Source organism: Eptatretus burgeri, chromosome 2, assembly GCF_056783735.1.
Source record: "Eptatretus burgeri isolate ZD-2024b chromosome 2, Ebu_testis_v1, whole genome shotgun sequence".
NCBI classification, from domain to species: Eukaryota; Metazoa; Chordata; class Myxini; order Myxiniformes; family Myxinidae; genus Eptatretus; species Eptatretus burgeri.
The window spans coordinates 157,631,153-157,655,747 of NC_140962.1; the positions used below are offsets into that span (position 1 = coordinate 157,631,153).

The 24,595-nt window shown below is 47.4% G+C and overlaps 1 protein-coding gene across 1 annotated transcript in view; it reads left to right on the forward strand.

Moving 5' to 3' along the window:
• Nucleotides 1–24,595, forward strand: part of LOC147033684 (receptor-interacting serine/threonine-protein kinase 4-like) — a 64,709-nt gene that overhangs the window by 30,950 nt on the left and 9,164 nt on the right. Inside the window, exons 9-10 of the mRNA XM_085871775.1 lie at nucleotides 2,998–3,080; nucleotides 22,707–22,855. Coding sequence (XP_085727901.1) covers nucleotides 2,998–3,080; nucleotides 22,707–22,814 — 191 coding nt within the window. The 3' untranslated portion in view covers nucleotides 22,815–22,855. The remainder of the gene's footprint in view (nucleotides 1–2,997; nucleotides 3,081–22,706; nucleotides 22,856–24,595) is intronic.

Consider the following 24,595-nt stretch of genomic DNA (forward strand, 5'->3'; position numbering starts at 1 on the left):
CAATCAGCTTAAGATTTATTTTCCTTCACCACGTTGGGGCTCCTGGAGGAGTGAGGTGATGGAGGTCAAAAAGGCAATGAACTGAAAATAAGAAAATAGAGCAACAGACGGATGCTAAAGAAGGGACTAAACGAAGAGGAAAAGGAGAGAGAGAGAGACAGAGAGAGAGACAGAGAGACAGAGAGACAGAGAGACAGAGAGACAGAGACAGAGACAGAGACAGAGACAGAGACAGAGACAGAGACAGAGACAGAGACAGACATGGTAACTGGCAAGAGGGTTGTGTTAGGTGAGATTAATGAGGATAGAGAAGATAATTGGTGGTGATTGGGGATGACCTGAGATGGTGTACTGCTTGATTGAAGTCCTGGAGGAAATAGTGGGATTGAATAACCACAGCCAGCTGGTTCCCGAGACTCGATCAGCAAGGAAGAAAAGAGTTGAATTGTGCAGTCACCGTGCATTTCAGAATACTAACGAGGAGGGGCTTATTGGAAGAGCCCATTATCAAAGAACATATATATATATATATATATATATATATATATACATATATATATGTACACACACACACACACACACACACACACACACACACACACACACACACACATTTCCGCACGGTTGATCGGCCCAAGTTAACCCCCCCCCCGATACAAATTTGTCAGAGCCAGGCGGTTCACACCGACAGCTACCAGATGGCTGAGCGGTTCCTCATTAAAAGGAGGCAGACACAATGATCGATGGAGATTTTAACACGTGCTCATAGGGCATGGCGGGGGGTATGGAGTACGGCACAGGAGCAATGCACCAGGACAGCACAAGGAGGTTTATCCACGAACTCACCACAAATGGACAAATACAATATCTTCAAAATAAACACATATAATGAACATACATTTTTACAAAGACAATAGTTCAAAATGAAATCATAGAAATAATAAATAAATCCCACCGAATCCTCACAAACGGACTCAAACACAGATAAAGGGTGACCAAAATAACAAGAAAAACCCTCCTTTACAAGTATACTGGTACTCAACTTGGGCCAGAGCGGATCCCCATCGAACCCGGAATGGAGGCGCCTCCACCATCCAAGTCACAAGCGAGCAAAATGGCGCCATCACTCGTCACCAGGCAGGAGTATGCCAGGCAATCCACAAGCAGTGTTTCACACAAAGGCTGAAAAACGTGCCATCCTTACTCTTCCAAAGGTGCCACCTGCCTCGTGTGGTCCTCACACTGACCTCGTGTGTGTGCTCTGCCGAACTCCTGTCCTTTCCAGACAGAAGCCTGCCACAATCCACACATGCCTTGCGCCAGCCTCTCCCGATTGCTCCATCTCCTTATTCTCACTCTGTCTCCTCAACCTCCGAGGCATGGCCTGCTCACCACAAACCCGGGAAGGTGGGGCTCTCTGCCCGTTTGTTGTCGTTTCAGGGACGCTTTTCCCAGCTTTACTGCCTGACATGAAATATGAAAAACATGGAAAATCACAGAGGGAAATCATGTACTGGGGAACTTATTTATACTCACGAGGCTAATTTACACCACAACACCCCTTGAGTGGTGACCGTAACACTTAAGCTTACAGATTCCCTAACTTGGTTCCATAGAGATGCTCTCTACTCATCCACAGACCAAGCACCTCCACACAATGATACATTCCCCATTAAATCCTTCCATATACCCCCACAACTGTAACAGTATATATATATATATATATATATATATATATATATATATATATATATATATATATATATATATATATATATATATATATATATATATATATATATATATATATATATATATATATATATATATATATATATATATATATATATGAGACAGGGAAAAAAGAAAGACCCACTCACATCTCTCACCTGTGAATGGAAGGAATAGTCAACCAACTCTCACCTAATCAAGTAAACCCAGGTGGTTGGGATTATATAAATAATTGACCCCTCCCACACTCCTATAGCTAAGGAAGCTGCGTAAGCAACCCAAGATGACTGACACAATGCAAGTACGACGAAGTTTCAAACCCTTCCCAGAGTTCCTCAAGAACTATAAAGACGTTCACAATAGTGCACACATGAGAATCCAAATGCTATACACCCCTCAGCTACCAGACCAGTTTCGGCACTTTCGTCTGGGTAAAAGGCCAGAGAAAGGATGTTCAATGACAGTGGAGCAGGCTTTTTAAGACACACAAGCTGATCTCGCCCAGTGCAGTTGCAGAATCTGAGTCCAGGTTTGCTGGAATCTTCTCCACTTCTCAGGTACAAAAGACATAAATCCAGGAGCAGTTGGGTGCAGAGTGAGAGGAGTTGGGGACCCATCATTTTGAAGCAAACACCAAATTGAGCCAATCATCCTTTAAAATGAGCAGTCAGCTGTGGTGCCATTTGAAAAGATGGAAGGGATGGAGGGGGAGCATACACCAGGAAGAGCCATAACAAGGTACCACCAGGTTTTAGAGGAGGGAAAGAAGTTTGAAATTTTATTCTTGAGGTTGGACAAATGTTTTCTGGCTCTCCTGAAATGGACACGAACTTAGTGCGGGCTTTGAGGAATGATCTGAGATATCTTTCGGTCGAATTTGCTTTCTGGGAAGAGATGTTAAGTTGTTTCAGGGCAACTGCCTCACAACATGATTCAGTGTCACATTGGTTGGAAGAAGGTGAGGGAAACTGAAGACAAGATAGGATGGATATGTGCAGAAGAGAGAGAGCAGGTTTCTTTGGAAGATTTCCCATGCTGAGTTAATATCAGCTGTGATCCGAGAATCATAAAATGACATTTAAACCTGGGATCCCAACATCATGGGTTAAGCGTTCACAGGGGAACTCCATTCAGGCCAACTGAATTGTCCCCATCCCATTGTTGCCTGGATTCCCATTTCCCCCCTTACTGTGCTGCATCAGTCCAGCATGCTGTGTTAATGTCTGCATTTCGACACAATCACATTGAGTGTGCTGTGTCTTGTAGAGTGTGCAAAGAGGATGGAGATGATGCAGAAAGGAGAGGATGAAATTAAGCAAGATGTCGATAAGGCACTTTCAGACTTGCACGTGAGTCTCAGTTTACTGAACAATCGATGAATTTTGATTTATGTTTAAATCTCCTTTTGTTATAACATTTTGGATTTGCAATGCACACATGGTTGGTAAAACAAACTTCCCATGCGAGACTTCATCAAGTCTATATACACAATGGAACATAATGAAACAAAAGCAAAGCAGACATCCATTTGGCCCATATGCCCAAAGAGGCTTGTGCTATCCACAGAAGGTGAAAAACAATAGAAATGAAAACAAAACGTCTGAATACTCATTTTACAAAAACATGAATGGGTAAGGTCTCATATATGAAGCAGATCAGAGCTGGAGGATGGAAGGGTGACTTTTCCTTTCCTGGGAGACACCTGCACACCCTGATATGACAAGGAAACAGAAACTTTTCCATGGATAATCTGCACTCTTGTTGAACATTTAAGATATTTTTCAAAATCAACACATTTTAAATCTCTATAATCTGATTTTTATAATCTTTACACACAATTGATACATTTTAATCTCCATTAACTACTTTTTATTCGACACATTTAAAATCTCCATTAAAATTGATACAATTAAAATTTCTGTTATCTCATTTTTATAATCTTTATAAACTGGGTCAGGATGACAGTGGGAGTGAAGACGATGGATAGGAGGAGGGTGGATGAACTGAGGAGGGAAGTTTGTGTGCAGATGAGCTTGCCCGGGAGATTGTAAAAAAGCTGGCTGAAGTGGGCTGGACACTTGATGCGGCTGGAGGAAGAGAGAATGGAAAAGAGAGCGGTTAGGTTGAGGGAGCAAGGTAGGAGGAAAAGAGGTAGACTGTGGTTGAGAGGGTAAGATTGTGTGAGTAGATATATCAACAAGGTGTGGGTGGTTGGAGAGTGGAGAGAGTTGGCTGAGGACAGATAGAAGTAGAGGAGTATCGTGGTTGAGGAAGCTCAGAAGCTTGGTGCCGTTGGTCCTCACCCCTTGTAAAGGGAAGTGAAGGATAAGAAGATACAACATTGACACATATGAATCTCCATCAACTACTTTTCATTAACTTTATCGAAAATTGATGCATTTAAAATTTCTATAATCTACTTTTTATAATCTTTCCACAAAATTGATACATTCGAATCTCTTTACACTCCTTTTTATTATATCGATACAAAATCGATACATTTTAAATCTCTATTACACGATTTTTATATTGTTTACACAAAATCGATACATTTGAATCTCGATAAACTACTTTACATTATATTTATACAAAATCAGTCCATTTAAATCTCTATAATCTGCTTTTAATTAGCTTTTTCAAAATCTGTACATTAAAATATTTAGAAACTACTTTTTATGATGTTTATACAAAATCAATACATTTTAAATTTCTTCAATCTGCTTTTTATAAACTTTATACAAAATTTTTCTACTTTATGCCCTAACAGCTTGATTTTGCAGAGTCAGTGAGGTCATTGATGAAAATTAGGAATATAATGGGGCCGAGAACACTGCTTTGAGGTACTCCAGCCTCGACAGGGAGAGTCGAAGAAAGGGTTCCATTGAGAGCCACATCTGTTGACTACGAGAGGGGAGGAAGTTAGTAATCCATGAGTGGAGTTGGCCTTGGATTCCATAGGCAGATAGATTGGAGAGCAAGGCAGGATGCCATACTGTATCAAAACCTCGAGATATGTCCAGAGACGGCCCTGATCTCATGCCTGATATTGAGGGCCTCCATCCATTCTTTTCGAGAGAAGAAGCAGCACGTCCAAGGTAGAGTGATCACGTCTGAATCTGAAATGATGATCAGAGATGAGGCTGTTGGAGGAAAGCGATGATGTTATGTCAAATGCAATGATGGATTCCATGACCTTGCTGATGATAGAAAGTAAGGCAATTGGTCTGAAGTTAAGGGGGTCTGTTTTTGCACGTTTTTGACCTATGGTAAATGACAGGGTGAAAAGGGCAGACAGCGGAACTGCAAGAGCAATCAGAGCAGGTTTTTTTTAAACATGTGAGCTGATGCCGTCCAGTCCAGTTATATAATCAGAGTCGAGGGTTGCCAGAAACTTTTCCACCTTCTCAGGTGCAAAAGACCTTCTCAAATACCAACTCCAAAAACAAATTGCTGATGGTTTCTCTTTCCAGTTGGCTGTTATCTCCATTTGCAAATTTCAGGAGGTGGGAGGCCCAGAACTCAAAATCTCCACCTCCTATTTTTTTTTTTTAGCAAAGGATGATGATTCATGAACCAAACTGTGAAGTTTCGTTCTCAGAGCCTTGTTCCAAGGGCTCTCTCAGAATCTTCGTTGAACCTCCAACAGCCTCCACTTGTAACTCGTTTGGAGTGATATTCCCCAGAATGATTTTTATATATCCATTAAGAGTTTTCTTTATCATTCCTGTACCTCGTTCTCAGGTCAGGTCAGGCCAGATCAGATCTGTGAGTTGCTGCAGGTAACATGTAAATCTGTACTCACCTGTACCATGGTCGGGTTGTCTGCGAATAAACCATCTCCCCCCACCAGGTTTCCTGGTGAGGAGGGTGTTTGGATATGGACACCCAGCAGGATTAAAAACAAAACTTGTCAAATGGTGGAGGAGCTCCTTGTGAGCCAATTGCCATCCATATCTAGTACCCAACTGTGTCTTCAGATGTCCTCCTGCAGTTGGGTTACTTTTTCTTAGGATGTTGGTGGCAGGATTTGCACTCTGGCCACCATAAAACCATTAATTCCACAAAACATTCTCGAAGTATAAAAAAAATCTTAAAACCTACCCCGTGGTTGTACTTCCTGTGCAGTTTCCCTTTGCTGGGCAGCTCACCGGATGACGGGATTGAGGCAATGCCTTCAGGGCCCCCAATCTTTGATGATAGGAGGGAAACCACGGGGTAACATTTCCGGGTCAGATTCCAAGAGAGTGTGTCAGGGTGGTGCTGAGGTGAGTCCACCAGATGGCAGTCTCCTTGGGTTATTCTGAGGCGGTCTCTTCGGGTAGGTGCCTTGAATGTCCTATCCCCACGAGGATGATCACCTGTCTCTGTTATCATTTTATCTAAAGCGTGTGAACATCGGTATTGCAGCACTCTCTGATGTTCGGAGACAGGATTGCGGTGAGATCATGGCGGGAGGTTACACCTACCATTGATCTGGTCGCTCTGATGGTTACCATGCACAAGGAGTTTCTGTAGCTGTGTCCAACAAGCTGACTCCAATGATAATTGAGGTCACACCGGTCAACGAGCGTATTATGAGACGAAAGATTCATCACTCCTTGGGTGTCATTTCCCTGGTCTCTGTTTATGCTCTGACTGAGGCGAGTGACCTCACCGTGAAGGACACATTCTATGCCACGCTCGAGAATGTGGTTAATCAGTGCCCCAGGTGAGATACACTTCTCGTCTTGGGGGATTTCAATGCATCAACTGGAACTGAAAGGGATGGCTATGAGATGTGTGTTGGTCCCCATGGGTCTTTAACTGTGAACCTGAATCACAAAAAGTTCCTTGACTTTGCAAAAAGTCATGGACTTAGGGTGGCCGGTTCATGGTTTCAGCGCCCACAAGCTCATTACTGGACTTGGTATTCCAACGCTTGTGGTGTGGCAAAGGAGATTGAACATATGCTCGTTGATGGTCGCTGGAGGATGATCCAGAACTGCAGGGTCTACCGGAGTGCTCAGTTCCTCAATATTGACCACAGGCTTGTTTTAGCAACTCTTAAGTTGCACCTCAAATCCAGGAGAATGTTACCATCCCAGCCTAAGCTGGAAGTTGGCAAGCTCAACGATGAGAGGGTAGCTGAGGAGTTTGCAAACAGGCTAAGCAGAGATTTGGGGGTTCTGGGTGTTTTGGGAGATCCTGAAGAGTTGTGGAGTGCCTTCAAGACCACCGTCCTTGATGTTGCCAGAAGATGTCTTGGAACTCTTGGGTGAAGAAGAATTTTGTCTCTCAAGAGACACTGGATACCATTGACCAGAGTTGTAGGGCCAGGCTGAATGGCAGAACTGAGCTGTTCAGGGAGCTGAGGCATAAAACTGTGTGTGTGCTAAGGGTGGACAAGGAGGCCTATGTTCAAGGAATCTATGATGGGGTAGAGCATAACCTGTGGTCAAGTGATTCTCGTCCTGCTAACAGGGGAATTCACGCATGTGTTCGTCCAAGCCCATCCCTCGGTGTACTGCAGTTTTAGTAGAGGGTGGTCGGCTCTTGACAGAGGAGTCCGAAGTGAAATTCCGCTGGGCCGTTTACTTTGAGCGGTGCCAGGCTGATCCACCAGCTGTCAAGTTGGACATCAGGGGTGTTACAATCCCTGTTGCTGACCTTCCAATCAACTCTGGTACATCTTCATTTGTGGAAACGCAGGCTGCTGTGAACCGGTTGAAATGGGGTAAAGCTCCAGGGAGCTGTGGCATCCATGCTGAACTTCTCAAGGCTGGTGGAAATTCTGCACTCGTGTTGTTGCATGCAGTTGTGTGCTCTGCCTGGAACACAGGCATCATCCCAACTGACTGGAAGATGGGTCTTGTTGTCCCTCTCTGGAAAGGGAAGGGTGATCGCCAAGACTGCAACAACTACCGAAGGGTGACGCTGCTTTCAGTGCCAGGCAAGGTCTATGCTTGGATAATTAAATTCTTGATAGGGTTCGCCACCATCTGCTTGAGCACCAGCGTCCAGAGCAGTCAGGCTTTACACCAACGATTTCAATGATTGACCATATCCTTGCTCTTCGGGTCCTCATCGAACACAGACGAGAGTTTCATCAGGGGCTGCTTGCAGCCCATGTTGTTCTTTTTAAAGTGTTTGATTTAGTTAATCGGGATACCCTCTTGAGGATTATTGGTCTTCGTGGGGTGCCACCAAAATTGATCGATCTGATGTCTGAACTATACTCTGGTACTGAGAGTGCTGTGAAATGTGGTGGTACCATCTCTGACTTATTTCCAGTCGTTTTTGCAGTTCATCAGGTGTGTGTACTGGCCCCCACACTTTTCAGCACTTGTATGCACTGGATTCTGGGGAGGATGTTGGAGAGATCAAGCTGCAGTGCATCGTTTGGGAATGTCAAGTTCTCTGGCCTTTATTTCGCAGATGATGCAGTCATCTTTGCAGAGACTTTAGATATCCTTTTGGGGGCCCTCGAGGTGCTGAATGAGGAGTTGGATCCACTCAGATTATGGGTTTCCTGATTCAAAACTAAGATCCATGCTTTCAATGACATCTTGGATGCTGCTGTCCTGTCTGTGCCTGTTTGTGGTGAGGATGTTGAGGTCGTGGAAAGATTCACTTACCTTGGCAGTGATATTCATGTCTCTGCTATCTGTGAGCCAGAGGTCAACGGACGTCTGGGTCAGGCCTGGGGAGTCATGGATTCACTGGATAATGGAGGGTGGCGCTGCCGGTACCTGTGCAGGAGGACGAATGTCTGAGTCTTCAGGTCCTTGGTTTTTCCAATCTTACTCTACGGATGTAAGACTTGCACTCTGAGTAGGGATCTGAGATGGAGATTTAATTCCTTTGGTACCAGGTCTCTTCGGAGAATCCTTGGCTATCGCTGGTCGGACTTTGTGTCCAACGAGTGGTTGCTGAGAGAGACTCGGATGATATTTGTTACCTGCATAGTCCGTGAGCATCAGCTGCGGCTGTATGGACATGTGGCTCGTTTTCCTGACACCGATCCTGCTCACCAGATTCTCTTAGCGAGGGTGTCTCGTGAGTGGAGGAGGCCAATGGACCGACCACGTGCCTCGTGATTGCAGCAGGTTGATCGGCATCTCAAGGAGATGGGGGATGGGCCAGGCATCTTCCTGGGGGATGGCCAGACGGAGGCCCCTGGAGTACCGGCGGAAAGTGGACGCAGTGACGCGCTGCTCTGACGCATGCTCCCATACCTGACCTGACCTGTACCTCCAACTATCACTGGTATAATTTCAGCTTTCTTTAATTTCCGAATCCTCTTGATGTCATTTTTCAGATCCTGGTATTTGGTCATTTTCCTGGTTTCTGTTGCATTTAGTCTAAAGTCATTCGGAACTGAAACCTTGATCAACAAGGCTGACTTTTCCTTTTTGTGTTTGAGCACCATGTCCAGAAGCAATGCTTTGTTTGCATTGTCCACACTTGAGATAGTCTTGTCATGCGTGAGCATTACTTGTTCAGTTTCAAGGATCAGATTTGGTTTGTGTTTCCATGATTGTTCTGGGACTGGGATGTTGAAATGTTTACAGATGTGCCAGTGGATTACTCTGCAGATGCTGTCATGTATTTCTGTGTACAGCTGTTCCAACATGAGTTTTTTTTTTACTTCCCAAAAGGAGGTGACTGGTACTTTGTTTCTTCTCCACAAAACCAACATTTGTCCGATTGGCTCAATCCCACCATTTTCTTAAAGGCCTTGTTCAAATGTCCTTGTTGCTGTGCATTGTTGATGACTGACTCGTTCTCCATCCCAACTAATTTGACCTCGTATTATAGCCAATCCAGAGAGCCTTCCTGTCAATCCCTGTCCTATCAAGCTCTTTCATAAAAAAAAAATCTTCCTGCTCTTTTGTCATTCTCCCATTTGTCAGAGTATATCTGCTGATGTTTATTTTTTATAGTTTTCCTTTTTTTTTTCTTTACAATCATTGAGGCTGTGTTTGTTTATGTTTTGTTTTCCTGTGTTGTTTCCATCAATTGCACCTGTTTTTGGAAATTTGTTGCTAAATGGATTAAGGATCCATTTTCTGGTTTGTTGTTTTATTGCTCCTCAACAAATCTCATCCGATAGTCTGTTGAGTTTTTCACATACTCTGCGAGTCCAACACAGTGTTCTGTGCACTTGGTTAAGCTCCATCAAATCACCTCCTCCTCCTCGTCTCAGTCAGTACAACCTCGGTATACATTGGATTTTTGCAGAACATTTTGTGACTCGTTTGAAGTTTCCTCGTTTTGCTGTCTAGATTGTTGCTCTCCAATTTTGGCCAGTTTAAAATTGCACAGCTATATTGGAATACCGGCACTGCAAGTTGGTTTATAGCTTTGGTTTTGTTTGTTGAAGAGATAGACGACTTCAGAATTGGTGTTATTCTGTATAGGTACTCTTTGCTGATTATTTTACGTATTATTTTTGTGTTGTACCTGAGGGCCTTCTTCTATCCCGAGGTATTTGTGGGATGCTTCGTTTTCTCCTTCCTGTATTGTTGTACTTTGATCGATTGAGATGTTGTCTGTTATTTTTATTTTTCCTTGTACCAAGCCTGCATTTGTCACATTTGTCAAGACCAAACTCCATTCGGATGTCCTCTGTGTACTGCTTTACTCGTTTCAGTTGATCTGCCAATTTCTTATAAATTGGTGCGATGAGCTTTATATCATCCATGTACAGTCGGTGTGCCACCTTTCTTGTTTCTTTGATCATTTTTCTGTTGTATATCAGATTGTATCCATGTCCTGTTTTATTGATGAGGTTACTCAGTGAGTCCAGAGCCAGAAAAAACTGTTACCTTGGAAGACACCACATCGGATCTTTACTCCTAGGATTTCAATCTTCCCTTCCGGGGTTGTGGATGCACCATTTGGAGAGGTTCTGGTCTGAAATGATCGAAACCTCGATGAAAAGCGGTGCCCAGCTGATGATCTGGAAGGTTGGGAAATCATTCAATTGTCCATACGTTAAGGTTACAACTTAAGATAAAATAGTACTTTACTTTTGTAAGTACTTGACAGTACATTGTGTGTGTGTGTGTGTGTGAGTGTGTGTGTGTGTGTGTGTGTGTGTGTGTGTGTGTGGTGTGTTCATATATATTGAGACAAACAAACACGACATAATAGTGACCGAAGATTTTCGTGCTGTACTCTTCAGGGTAAAATTCGCAGCAAGTGAAGGAGGAAGTGAAGGCGTGTGCTTCATACACAGGTCTCAATAAGCTAGACGCTGATTTGTTCAACCGTACTGACGTCACGGTTAATTGGAATTATTGATTGGCTGATCGGATCAAACAACACGTCCCCTTGGCGATTCGAAGAAAGATTGTGAGGGTGAGAACACAACCAGCGCGAGCATGTAGAAATATCCAGCAACCACCGGCCACTGCACCTGCTTCATCTGTCATTGCACAGCACCTGGTTGCCAACCCTATCTGTGCAGACCGGTACAATGCAGATATGTTCAGGATATTGAGCCGAGGTCTGAGCTTGTTTCATTTACATATGTTGGAAGCGACCTTCATCCTTACTACCGATCCCATATTATGTCGTCAAAAGGAATTTGTACGATCTGTGTCTCTTTCAGTATGGAAAGATCAAGGGAAGTACGGTAACAAATGGTGAATGGACCTTCGGGGAAACCCATCCCCCCTCTCTCCAGGATGTGGTTGCAAACGTCAATCATCAACGAACTCTACTCCAGCCAATGGGAGCTCGAGGTGAAGATGATGAGCCGACCAATAGGCGTTTGGATTAAACATGACGTCATTACAGTTGAACCAATCAGCATCTACCTTATTGAGACCTGCGTATAAAGCACGCACCTTCACTTCCTTCTTCACTTGCTGTGATTTTTACCCTGAAGAGTGCAGCACGAAAAGCTTCGTTTACGATTATGTCGAGGCATGGTCAAGCATGACCCAGCCAAACAGTCAATGGCTCGTGGCGTGCTCCATCATGCGAGCAACTTCACCTGAGCATGAACATCAGACATGTGCAGCCTTCTTTACCATGTCGAGGGGAAGCCAGAAAAATGAGACCTCCATCTCCAAGCGCGTACCTCACAAAAACTCCCTTCACGTTCCTGTTTTTTCCCGACTGACCACCGATCCTGACTTAATCCTCCTCTCCTCCTTCTGAGGCCACCCCATCCATCATCGACCCCAGGGGCATGGTCTTGCTAGTTGTCATTCCTTGAGGTGGGGTTTTCGCCTGCTTGGAAAAGTCAGGCTCTGTTGTTGTTCTAAGTACGTGATTCCTTTTTACCGGCAGTCTTGAAATGCAAAAACTAAGGAAAATGTCACGGGGGCAATCACATACTGGGAGAAATTTGTCTTAATTCTGACCGAATTAACACAGCACCACCCCCCTGTGTGGTGACATGTAACACTTAAGCTGACTGTCTCCCTTCTTAAATTACATAGAAGAGTCTCCTACCCATCCACGGATCATGTTACCCTATGCAATATACATTACTACCTTTGCTATGAAATTCCTCCAGCTACCCCACAAACACAAGTATGTGTGTGTGTGTGTGTGTGTGTGTGTGTGTGTGTGTGTGTGTGTGTGTGTGTGTGTGTGTGTGTGTGTGTGTGTGTGTGTGTGTGTGTGTGTGTGTGTGTGTGTGTGTGTGTGTGTGTGTATATAGTTATGACTGGCTTTCTTCTTGGGACGACGGTGCAGTAATTGGTCTATATATTGATATTGTTGCGGATTCGCGCCCGCCGGCGTGCGGACGGCCACGTAACTCGAATCGCGGCACGTCGCCCACCGGACGGACAATCCAGTCGTGACCCTCTCGGACTAACGCCGGGAACCAGTCACGGGTGGACCTTTTGGTCTCACCACGATCGTGCCAATCGGCCCCCGCGTGGGATAGGGTTGCTCGCCAAATTCGACCTACCTAAGTACCCACACGGAGGGTAGACCGGGCGATCGCACCTCGCCGCAGGTCGACTTCGGACACGGGCCACTTTAAGCGACCCGTTCCGTACTATCGGGATAACCGAGCGGTGTTATTCGTCGGCCTCGACGGTTCGATTAATTATTGGGCGTTTTAGCCCACGACCAACCCTTTACGTGAAGCAAGATGGAGATTCAATGAAAGAAAAGACGAAGCGAAGCGGGAAAACAGTTCAACAATAAGCACATTTATTTCGCGATGAACGGAAAGCACACATATACAATTACACCAAAAGCACATGTAAAAGAAGAAGACAATGCAATATTACACAAAAAGCAAATGCAACAATGCAGATCTAACCGACTACCGGGCACACGGCAACACTTATACAATTTTACTTCACAGACGGCGCCGACAACACATATTCCCAAAGCAAAAGAAAAGAGAACCACCCTCCAGGATGAGGGGGTAGACGGGCCTGGGGCCGAGACTGGGTCGGGCCTACCCGTCTGATGAAGAGACGCGAAGTGGCGGTGGTGCCTCAACTCCGCGGGCCTCGCGGACAGTGTCTGGTAGGGGGTGGGAAAGGGGCCCCCTTTGTCGCACTATCTCAGCGCGGGGGGAAACAGGAGGGGGTTGCTGATGCTCGGGGGAAGGAGGATATCACCCTGTCTCGGGTCCCGCGGCGAGCGTCTCCTCCTCGACCTCGGTCGCGTTATTGGCCTCTCCCTGTGCAGCTCCCGGCACCGACGCGAGCACCCCCTCATCCGCCTTCGCCGCCGTCACCTCTCCACAGCTCCATCTACTCGCCCTCTCCGTCTCCTCTCTTGGCTCGTCCCAACTCTTCACTCTTGACTTCTCCCACTTCTTTCCAGCTCCACCGACGACTCTCTTGAACTCTGCACAACTGCCCTTTACTGACGAACGCAGCCGTTTATATAAGCCCCGTGGCTTCGCTCTTTCACCCTTGACCCTTTGCCTCCGACCCTTCACCTCTAACTGGCTCCCCATTGGACCGAGGAAAAGTGGGCGTGAATGCTTTTTGATCCATGAATTTGCATATCGCGACCTCACTTCAACGCCCTGGAGGCGGGGCCAAATCGCCCACGCTCTCCGATTGGACGGAACAAAAGTGGGCGTGAGTCGTTTTTGATCCGTTTTCTGCGGAAAGTCCGTGATGTTTTGGAATACGCTGCTCGGTGCGCGCCCTGCACGAGTCCAGTATCGGTGCCCACGAGTGGCGCGAGATGGTGTGGATGCGATGGTGGCGAGTTGTGATGGTAGAGGTCGTGGCGGTTGTGGTGAAGCGGCGTTGTGGTTGGTGGTTGTTGTTGTGAAGCGGCGTTGTGGTTGGTGGTTGTTGTTGTGAAGCGGCGTTATGGTTGGTGGTTGTTGTTGTGAAGCGGCGTTGTGGTTGGTGGTTGTTGTTGTGAAGCGGCGTTGTGGTTGGTGGTTGTTGTGTGATGGCTGTTGAGACGTGGTTGGTGGTGGTAATAATGGCGGCTGGTCCAAAATAAAGATAGTAAAAGAAAAACGGCTATCCTGAAGAGTCGCAGCCCGCATGAATGACATTTAATCCTCTAGACAACGGGTTTGGGCCTAACTACACATATACTTACCGAGATATCTCACCTAAGGGACCTGAATGGTGGTTTGTGAATTTCGTCAACCACAACACTACCCCCTCCCCTTTTTACAGACTCGTCCCGAGTCGTCAAATTTTCGTGTGCCATCATGTGTAGTTTTCCCCTAGTACATTTTACCTACGGATCCCTGAGTGCGACATTCATGGTATTCGTGTCCCCAAAATAAATAACCTAAGGGCTGAGTAACTACCTAAACAAACTCACTCACACGGACGACTTAAATAAAATTGCCGGCGCTAAGACAAACATGCCGGGGGCGCACTCATATTTACAGTACATCTTAACCTTAACTTACAAATTTTACACTAAACCATGGCCCAGGATCAATTAACTCTGCAAAAAGAAAGCAGTTAGCAGGGAGCCAGGCTGCTCGCATGCAGTCTCTGGCTCAAACAATGCAGGTGACAGGGAACGTGGCCGGCTGCTCACACGCAGTCCAAGGCCTTCCCTTTTGAACTGAACGCAGTGAACCACAACGGTGCATGGGCTGCACAAACGCAGTCTCCGTGCCAGCTCAAGTGGCACACGCAATGAACACAACAAATGGATGGATGAATGGATGGACGCAAACACGGTGCACAGGCCGCCACTGCAGGCCCGTGTTGTAGCTGCCAACAGGGCAGTTCTTGCAGCTTGCAAACTGTTGCCTTGCGGATCCTGGCGCACATGGAAATGAACAGGGAGGGGGGCAAAGCAAAATTGAACGGGGCTGGTGAACGTGGGCAGTGGGCATGGCATGGCAAAGGCAGCAGGCAGACACAGCCCGCAGAAGAAGGCCGCTGCAGGCAAACACAGCCGGCAGACGAACTGGCCGGCACAGGCCTTGAAGTACCACAGCTGCAGATGATCCGGCCGGCACAGGCCTTGCAGCAACACAACAGCTGCCGATGAAGTGGGCCGGCACAGGCCTTGAAGAAAAACAGCCAGCAGATGAAGCTGGCCAGCCTTTGCCGTTCAGTGGAGGTTGGTGGAGGGAGTGCGGTGGTGCTGGCCACTCGGAAGGCGGGCTCGGACCTACCCTACGGTCTCCCTCCCAACCTATCGCCTTTGCCTGTCACTGTACATACCCACTCCCTTAATTTGTCCAAAACCAATTTAGCCCCCACTTATTTTTTTTTTATTTTTACTTCCCCACTATAAATCGTCCCCTAACCCCCTTTACTGTCCTTGTTCGGCTAACCTATCGTCTACTAGCCTACTCCCAACCCCTACGTTCCTTTCCCAGAGGGAACAAGGGAGAGTTAGCGTCCTGTGTCGAGGCCCAATCTAAGCCTCAGGATGGCCTCCCCAGAGTTCAGCGATCTAACCCAAAGTGGGTCCAGCGGCCCACAACGAGAGCGAGGGGATGGATGGTGCGGAGGGGTACACTTCCTAATCTACCCTCACCATTTTACTGTTAAACTACCCCGGGGCTTTCAACAAGCGCCTCTCGCTTAAACTATTGGTTCTAACAACCCAGATTCCCGTCGCCTGTGTTGGTGTCCTCACAATTTCGGGCCTCGCCCCCCAATTTTCTCTCCGTGCCCTCACACGGTCTCATGGCTGGGACACGTGGCTCCCTTTGGCAGGCACGACCCTCTGCCGAATCTCCCGCTATGGCACCCCCGGGCACTACCCTGCCTCCGAGCCTACCAGCTCCCTAACACCGGGGAGTGCCCCCCATGGCACCTCCCCTGAAACGCACACGTGGCAGGCTGGCTTCCCGGGCCCCTTTCCGAGGGTCACCCGTGCCCACAACACTGCCCACGCGGCTAATGGCGCCCCGGGCACCTGCACCAAGCAGGCGCACCCGTGCCCACTACGCTATCCCGGCCCCCCCATGGGCCCTTGGCCTACCACGGCCGACTAGCCTGGTGCCCGGGGTACCCACTCAGCGATACTCACCTTTCGCAGCCACGCTCCCAGCCCGTCAACAGGGCTCCTGCACCCCTCCAAACGGGTTTCGAGCCTACTTCCCCACCAACAACAAAACGACCTCCATTTTGTAAATTTTACTAACCCCCTAACTCACTCTACACTGACCCCGGGGTCCCTTGGGCGGGAGTCACTCCTCCCCCCAATCACTCATCGCACCATGCAGTCCCCATTCGCTCCACTCACACAGACCCGCTGGCCTTACTCACTCACCAAGTCACAACACATGCTTCCACTTCACTCACCAACTCTCTTCAACACACTCACCGCTGAACTCTGCCATCCTTCTAACTACCTCCCCGAACTAACTCGTGCTCCCACGTCGTCCCTTATACTATAGCACGTTCCATTTAACACTACGTAGCTAAACTACGTCCCCTCTACACATTCACAAGTCTGTCACTGTCTCCAAAATAATCCCATAAATCCAGTTACCCAACCTAAATCTCGCTACAACCCCTCTAACTAATCCATTCCACGGGCCCCATGAGGACTTACCCCTGCCCCATGGAGCCGGTCTAACTAAGCTAACTCTTCCCCCTAACTAGTTTCCATCCTGTGCCCTTGGTCAAGGGGGTCTTCCACCCCTTGCCCAGGAATCCTGTGAGAAAGTGAGGCTTGCTTTTTTTTTTTTTTTTTTTTTTTTTTTTCCTTTACATGCGCAGCGCCAGCGCGGCAACTCACAGCTTGCGCACTTTGCACCTGCCCGTGACGTCATGCAGCTGCACGTGTTCCTCGTCCCTCCTTGGACGGTACTATCCGGCAGGGATACCCCTCCTGCCGGATTCCAACCCCACGTGCAGCCATGGCGTCACCGTGCGCATAAAAAAAACACAAGCCCCACGTCTCGAGGGGTTCCCCACGCGAACACATGTGCTTTGCCCGTTGGAGCTTAACACACACGATCGCGTGGAGAACCCGTCCGGTCCAAATCCGTAATCCTGCCTAAACTTTGTCCGTCCGTGGGATCGGCAAATCCACCGCTGGCGTTTCCGGACCGGGACTTCACTCTCGCAAGCGAGCACGTGGGGGCCTCGTGCGTTGCACAGCACGGACCTCGTGCTCACTGCTGGGTGAACCCGGCACGGTCCCCGAAACAACTACAGCCGCTACTCGGCTTTCTTTCTTCACATGTCGCCGTCGTCGCCTCCATTCCACAAACGCACTCCCGCGTGTTACGACGCTTACACTCCATTCCATTACATTCACACCGGGAGACGCGGCTGCGTGCTCCCTAATGCCAACCGACATCTCCCTCACATACCGCTCTATCACACACACGGTCTCCCTTGCATTCGGCCGTTCACCCACGCATGCCATTACCCTCACACAAACCACACCACTCACACACGCGGGGGCACTCACCTGCGGTGCCTCATCCACACACCGTCCCTCACTCACACACGCGGGGGCACTCACCCGCGGTTCCTCATCCACACTCCGTACCTCACTCACACACGCGGGGGAACTCACCCGCGGTGCCTCACTCATACACCGTGCCTCACTCACACACCGTGCCTCACTCACCCGCGGTTCCCCTTTTACACACGGCGTGCTGGGAAGCACGTACTCCGGCACAACCGCCACCACACCACTCACACACGGGGTCGCTTCCACATACGGGGACGCACTCACACCTTGCACCACACACACAGGAACAACCACACTGGGGATTCGTGTCCCCACAAGGGTCTCCGGGGCCTCTATACCCCCCAAGCTCGGCGTGCACCCGTTCGCAGCACTCCCCCCCTCAACCTCGCAAAGCACGACCGAACTCACCTGGTCGTGACTCGCCTCAAGGGGGCGTACTCCCTCCCCTCGTTCCTGGAGGAGGCTATCCCGCTGCTCGCACTGGGTCCCTGCACGGTCCGCCAGCTCACCCCCATTGTCCTCCACTACCTCCGTGTGTGTGTGTGTGCGTCACTTACCCCGTCTTCATCGTGCAGTCTTCCCTCTGTCATTCCCATCTCCCGTGTCTCTGCCCACTCAGTCACCTCTTCACCCTTTACCTCCCTTGTCTCTACTATTTTTATTTCCTTTGTCGTCACCTCGTGTCTCGTCTCGCACGTTTTGGTCTCCCCATTTAATTTTTCCCTTTTGGTCATCGTCACGACCCTCGCCCAACACGCCCCCCGAATTATTTTTTCGCCCGCCTCCACCGCGGGCCTGTCAGCCGTTGCACCCCCACCCAGCTCGTTCGTTCCTCCATGTGGAGTCGCCATTTTAAGCTCCCTGCTGACGGCCTTCATGCCCGCCTGCAGGCTTCGGCCCATGTTCTGCGTCTCACCCCGCAGCTTTTTCGTTTCTTCCTTCATGTTTGCTTCCATTCCGTTTATTTGCTTGTTCGTTTGCTGTGTATTCGCATCCATCGTCGTTTTCACTTTGTCCATTTGCTTGTTCATTCCTTTCATTTCGTTTTTCATTTCATTTGTATTTGTATCCATCTTTTCGTTTATTTGTTTGTTCATGCCTTTCATTTCGTTTTTCATTTCATTTGTCATTGCCGCCAGCATGGCGCATAGCTGGGCCATGTCGGGTGCGCTTGGGTGAGCCGTTTCGGCAAGGGTCGGGGGGTTTTGGTGGAGAGGGGGAGGGGAGGTGTCATACACCGCGGCCGCTGCCGCACCCATTTCGGGCTCTGGGTTCAGTTGGGCGAGTTCGTTTTCCTGTACAACCAACATTTCCTGCACGGGGATTTCATCCTGAGCCATGGATTCTACACATTCTACATCCATTTCTAATACCCCCGGCTCCCGCTCGCCTTGAGACGCCATCTTGCTTCTCTTAAAGGGTTAATTTAGCTCGCTCATAATTTGGAGGGAATCGGGGGTCGCTCCTCTCACCCCTGGACCGATTCCCGTGAATTTAATTGGAGACAGGAGAGCCCGTTTTCCCGTTCTCCGATACCAGTGCCGCGAGGAGGGCGATGAGTTTGTATCGCACAACCTGACACCAGTGTTGCGGATTCGCGCCCGCCGGCGTGCGGACGGCCACGTAACTCGAATCGCGGCACGTCGCCCACCGGACGGACAATCCAGTCGTGACCCTCTCGGACTAACGCCGGGAACCATTCACGGGTGGACCTTTCGGTCTCACCACGATCTTGCCAATCGGCCCCCGCGTGGGATAGGGTTGCTCGCCAAATTCGACCTACCTAAGTACCCACACGGAGGGTAGACCGGGCGATCGCACCTCGCCTCAGGTCGACTTCGGACACGGGCCACTTTAAGCGACCCGTTCCGTACTATCGGGATAACCGAGCGGTGTTATTCGTCGGCCTCGACGGTTCGATTAATTATTGGGCGTTTTAGCCCATGACCAACCCTTTACGTGAAGCAAGATGGAGATTCAATGAAAGAAAAGACGAAGCGAAGCGGGAAAACAGTTCAACAATAAGCACATTAATTTCGCGATGAACGGAAAGCACACATATACAATTACACCAAAAGCACATGTAAAAGAAGAAGACAATGCAATATTACACAAAAAGCAAATGCAACAATGCAGATCTAACCGACTACCGGGCACACGGCAACACTTATACAATTTTACTTCACAGACGGCGCCGACAACACATATTCCCAAAGCAAAAGAAAAGAGAACCACCCTCCAGGATGAGGGGGGTAGACGGGCCTGGGGCCGAGACCGGGTCGGGCCTACCCGACTGATGATGAGACGCGAAGTGGCGGTGTTGCCTCAACTCCGCGGGCCTCGCGGACAGTGTCTGGTAGGGGGTGGGAAAGGAGCCCCCTTTGTCGCACTATCTCAGCGCGGGGGGGGGGGGAAACAGGAGGGGGTTGCTGATGCTCGGGGGAAGGAGGATATCACCCTGTCTCGGGTCCCGCGGCGAGCGTCTCCTCCTCGACCTCGGTCGCGTTACTGGCCTCTCCCTGTGCAGCTCCCGGCACCGACGCGAGCACCCCCTCGTCCGCCTTCGCCGCCGTCACCTCTCCACAGCTCCGTCTACTCGCCCTCTCCGTCTCCTCTCTTGGCTCGTCCCAACTCTTCACTCTTGACTTCTCCCACTTCTTTCCAGCTCCACCGACAACTCTCTTGAACTCCGCACAACTGCCCTTTACTGACGAACGCAGCCGTTTATATAAGCCCCGTGGCTTCGTTCTTTCACCCTTGACCCTTTGCCTCCGACCCTTCACCTCTAACTGGCTCCCCATTGGACCGAGGAAAAGTGGGCGTGAATGCTTTTTGATCCATGAATTTGCATATCGCGACCTCACTCCAACGCCCTGGAGGCGGGGCCAAATCGCCCACGCTCTCCGATTGGACGGAACAAAAGTGGGCGTGAGTCGTTTTTGATCTGTTTTCTGCGGAAAGTCCGTGATGTTTTTGAATACGCTGCTCGGTGCACGCCCTGCACGAGTCCAGTATCGGTGCCCACGAATGGCGCGAGATGGTGTGGATGCGATGGTGGCGAGTTGTGACGGTAAAGGTTGTGGCGGTTGTGGTGAAGCGGAGTTGTGGTTGGTGGTTGTTGTGAAGCGGAGTTGTGGTTGGTAGTTGTTGTTGTGAAGCGGCGTTGTGGTTGGTGGTTGTTGTTGTGAAGCGGCGTTGAGGTTGGTGGTTGTTGTTGTGAAGCGGCGTTGTGGTTGGTGGTTGTTGTGTGATGGCTGTTGAGACGTGGTTGGTGGTGGTAATAATGGCGGCTGGTCCAAAATAAAGATAGTAAAAGAAAAACGGCTATCCTGAAGAGTCGCAGCCCGCATGAATGACATTAATTCCCTCTAGACAACGGGTTTGGGCCTAACTACACATATACTTACCGAGATATGTCACCTAAGGGACCTGAATGGTGGTTTGTGAATTTCGTCAACCACAACAATATACTTCCATGTGAAGTATAATCGGAGTTGTGTTCCAGAGCATCATTGCTTTTTCAATGAGTGTGATTATCTGGGGATCAATTTTATACACTTGCATGCATTTTATAATCCATGGATGTAGGACACTATTAAAGGCTTTTTTGTAATCTATTCAGGCTGTGGATACGTTAGTTTGTCAGAGCTTGCAGTTTTCGAGTTTGGTTTTATTTCACAATAAATGGTTTATTGTTCCATAGCATCCTCTCTTACATCCGTTTTGCTCTGCCTCTAAAGATCCTTGTTGAGTGAGGTGAGCGTAAACTGCATCGGTGGTTATACCTGTTAAAAGTTTGTATGTTGGCGGGAAGCATGTTATTGGTCCATATTTGTTGGGTTGATGGGTTTCTTCAGATTTCCGGATTTAAAGAGGGTTTCCTTCTGTGAACCATTCATCCATTGGCTGTTTCCCTCAGATGAGTTCGTTATATGCTCGAGATTAGCGAGGGTGGAGAACATGTAGTTGTTTTTGCCAGAAGTTCAGAATTCTATCCAGGCCTGGGAATTTGAAGTTCTGTGCTTTTGCGATCTGTTTTCTTATTTTTTTTCTTCGTCAATTGTCATTGGGTATATTTTCTGCAGCCGTTGCTTCTTATTTTCCAAGTGTCGTATCCAATCCAGCTTTTCAGCTATATGAACTCTCCTGGTGCAAGTTATTTGTAATACATTATCCTTTGTTTTAGCATATGAGCAGCCATCCTCAGGGCATCCATGCAGAATCATAATGTTAGTCGTTCTTGGTCCTTATTTGCTCCCTCCCTGTTGGTGTGAATCACAGCCGCATTCCTGACCTTGTTCACTTCTAGACAACAAACGTGGAGATGAGCAAGCTCACACTAAGTTTATGCTACATGTCGACTCGTTATTGCGAAATATATGTATTATAAGTATATATATATATATATATATAGATATTGCGAGTAAGGAAGTTTACAGATGTTCAAGGTTTGGTATCGTGTAAAGGTCTTCCTTCCAATAATCTCAAATCTGCATGTTGCACCTTATAAAGTTTTTATTGAATGGATGATGTCTTTCTCACATCATTTTTTTTTGCCAAATTCTTCTCCTTCCTCGTTGCCACTTCCCCTCCCAGCATCAAAGGTATTCAGAGAAAGAGGTTGTCGTAGAATTGTGTGGTTAACGTTTTAACCGACTCGATGTAAATCCTGTGACTCAAATGAAAGCAACAATTAATTCACTGTCCACAACGGAAAGTACATTACATCAGATAATTTTATTACGAACTTGGTACCAAGGAGTACAACCCACTGACATGGTAAACATCTCCAATGATTTGCACTAAACTAAGATTACGTTTTCTGGCATTTATAAACTTTGAAGGGAGTGGAGGGGGCTGATAAGCATATCGGCAAAATAATTCAAAATACAATACGTGTCTCCAAGGTGAAAAGCGAATGATGTAATCATGGCAAAAGTTGGTGTTATCAACCAGGTCACTTTGTTCCATAGCAAGACATTCCTTTTATCAACATTTAGGTCAAAAGACTCTTGGGTAAAGGAAAGCATTACTGACATCCAATTTGACTTGTAGCATAAAAATTAAATTTATAAAGCACCAGCAACAATTATAATTGAGAGTGCATTAATGTAATTATTTTCTCCCACAAGGTGAAGAAACCCATTCAGGAACAAGGGAGGAATGATGATCACGGTGTCGCTATTGCTACCCCTAAACCGAAACAAGAAATGGGGGGTAAAGAAACACCCGAGCAGTAAACCACTCCCTTGAAAACAAAACAAAACATCATCATCAGCAGGTGAGGATGAAGCATTTGCTGTGTTTGTCTATAATGAAACATTTTGAATTTATCAAACTCAGGAACTTTCACGAATAATACGGCTAAGAAGTTTCAAGTGACACTGTGTAGATTGTTTTCATTTCCATTAATGTTTTAAAAAATTAATTTGTAATAATTGCAACAAGTGATAAATATTGTTGAGTGTTCTGCAAACTTCTCTCAGACAGCCTGTAAATGAGAATGTGATGCAAGGATACTCATCCCATCGTTATAACAATGCATGTATTGTGTAAAGCGAGGTTAAGCAATTGGTTCACTTTGTCAGTCTGTCTACAGACATCAGTTTATGATCGAGAAATAACTTGATGTCATTCAGTATTATATTTTTGACATTGTAGAATGTAGAATATGAAAACTTTTATTTTATTTCAACTGAATTATACACTTGAACACGAGAACACAAATAACCCTCTTGCAACTTCCACAAACCTTCAGTATTGCAGTACTTGGCAAAATATTATGCCATGTTTCTCCATCTTGACCAATCAAATGTGCTGATCACGCTCTCAGCATTGAGGAATATCTAATTTTCGAGAAAATGTCGTCTTGTAGGAAATATAGATCATGCTTGAAAAGAGTTTAAAAGAACCTTCCCATGTCCTTTTTCTCAAGATTGCATGGGGAAACGTGTTCGATGAACTCTCCAGTTACATGTGCCACCGAAGGTGGACGGAAGTTATGTATTCACCACTCTTTGTTTGTGAGCAGCATATCTCAAAAAAGTAGTTACAGATTTGGACTAAGCTTGGTGAAGAGTTTGCGTGTGTGACAAGGACGAATTGATTCGATTTTGGTGAAGATACAGATAATGGACAGTTATTAGTGACTAGCAAATACCACCCATCGCTTCACTGATGGGAATACTAAGAGAGGTGGCAGAAAGAGAAATGGGGAGAATGGCGGGAGAGAGGAATGGAGGGAGAAAGACAAGGGGGGGGACAGAGAGGGATAGAGGGGAAAGGGAGGGGATAGAGAGGGAAAGGGAGGGAGCAGAGAGGAACAGGTGGGAAGAAAGAGAAAGAGAGACAGTGGGAGACAGCAAAGAAGACCAAGGTTTACCTTACCGTGAATAACCCGCCCCCCAGGGATCTTTGACTGATCGAGGGTTAAATATGGCCACCGATGCACCTCAACACAAAGCACCATTTACTGTGTGTTTCGTATTTTATGGCGATAGCCCCGCTTCACACAAGGGCGGCAAAGGTTTCATAGGCTTGAACCCTGTCCTGCTGAACTAGATAGTACGGACAACCGACTGAATTACAACACAATGACTGGGAGATCACAGGTATGGCAGGACAGAATGCAGTCCTTGTTGCTGTGTTTGCTTCTGATCTTGCTTAGCTATTGAGAAGTTTCAGTTGCTCTGGATTTTTTTTATTCCTTGTTTCTTATCATATTTGTGTCCTGCCTTTTTTCTTCTTGTATCTTTCTTCTTCTATCAGCCTCTCCTTCCTTTGTTGTCTTTTCATTATTCTTCTGTCTTCCTACTTCTTCTGCCTTCCCCCTTCTTCTGTGTTTCTCTTTCCCCTTTCTGCCCTTCTTCTTTCTCCACTTTCTGCCTTTCTTCTCCAGGATTGTTTCTTATTCTTCAGAACTGAGGATTCCACGTCACGTTTTATCACAGCGTTTGACTTTTTTTTGTATCCTTGTCGAGCTTCAGGATAGACAATGTTGCATGTTTTTCCATGTGGAGCC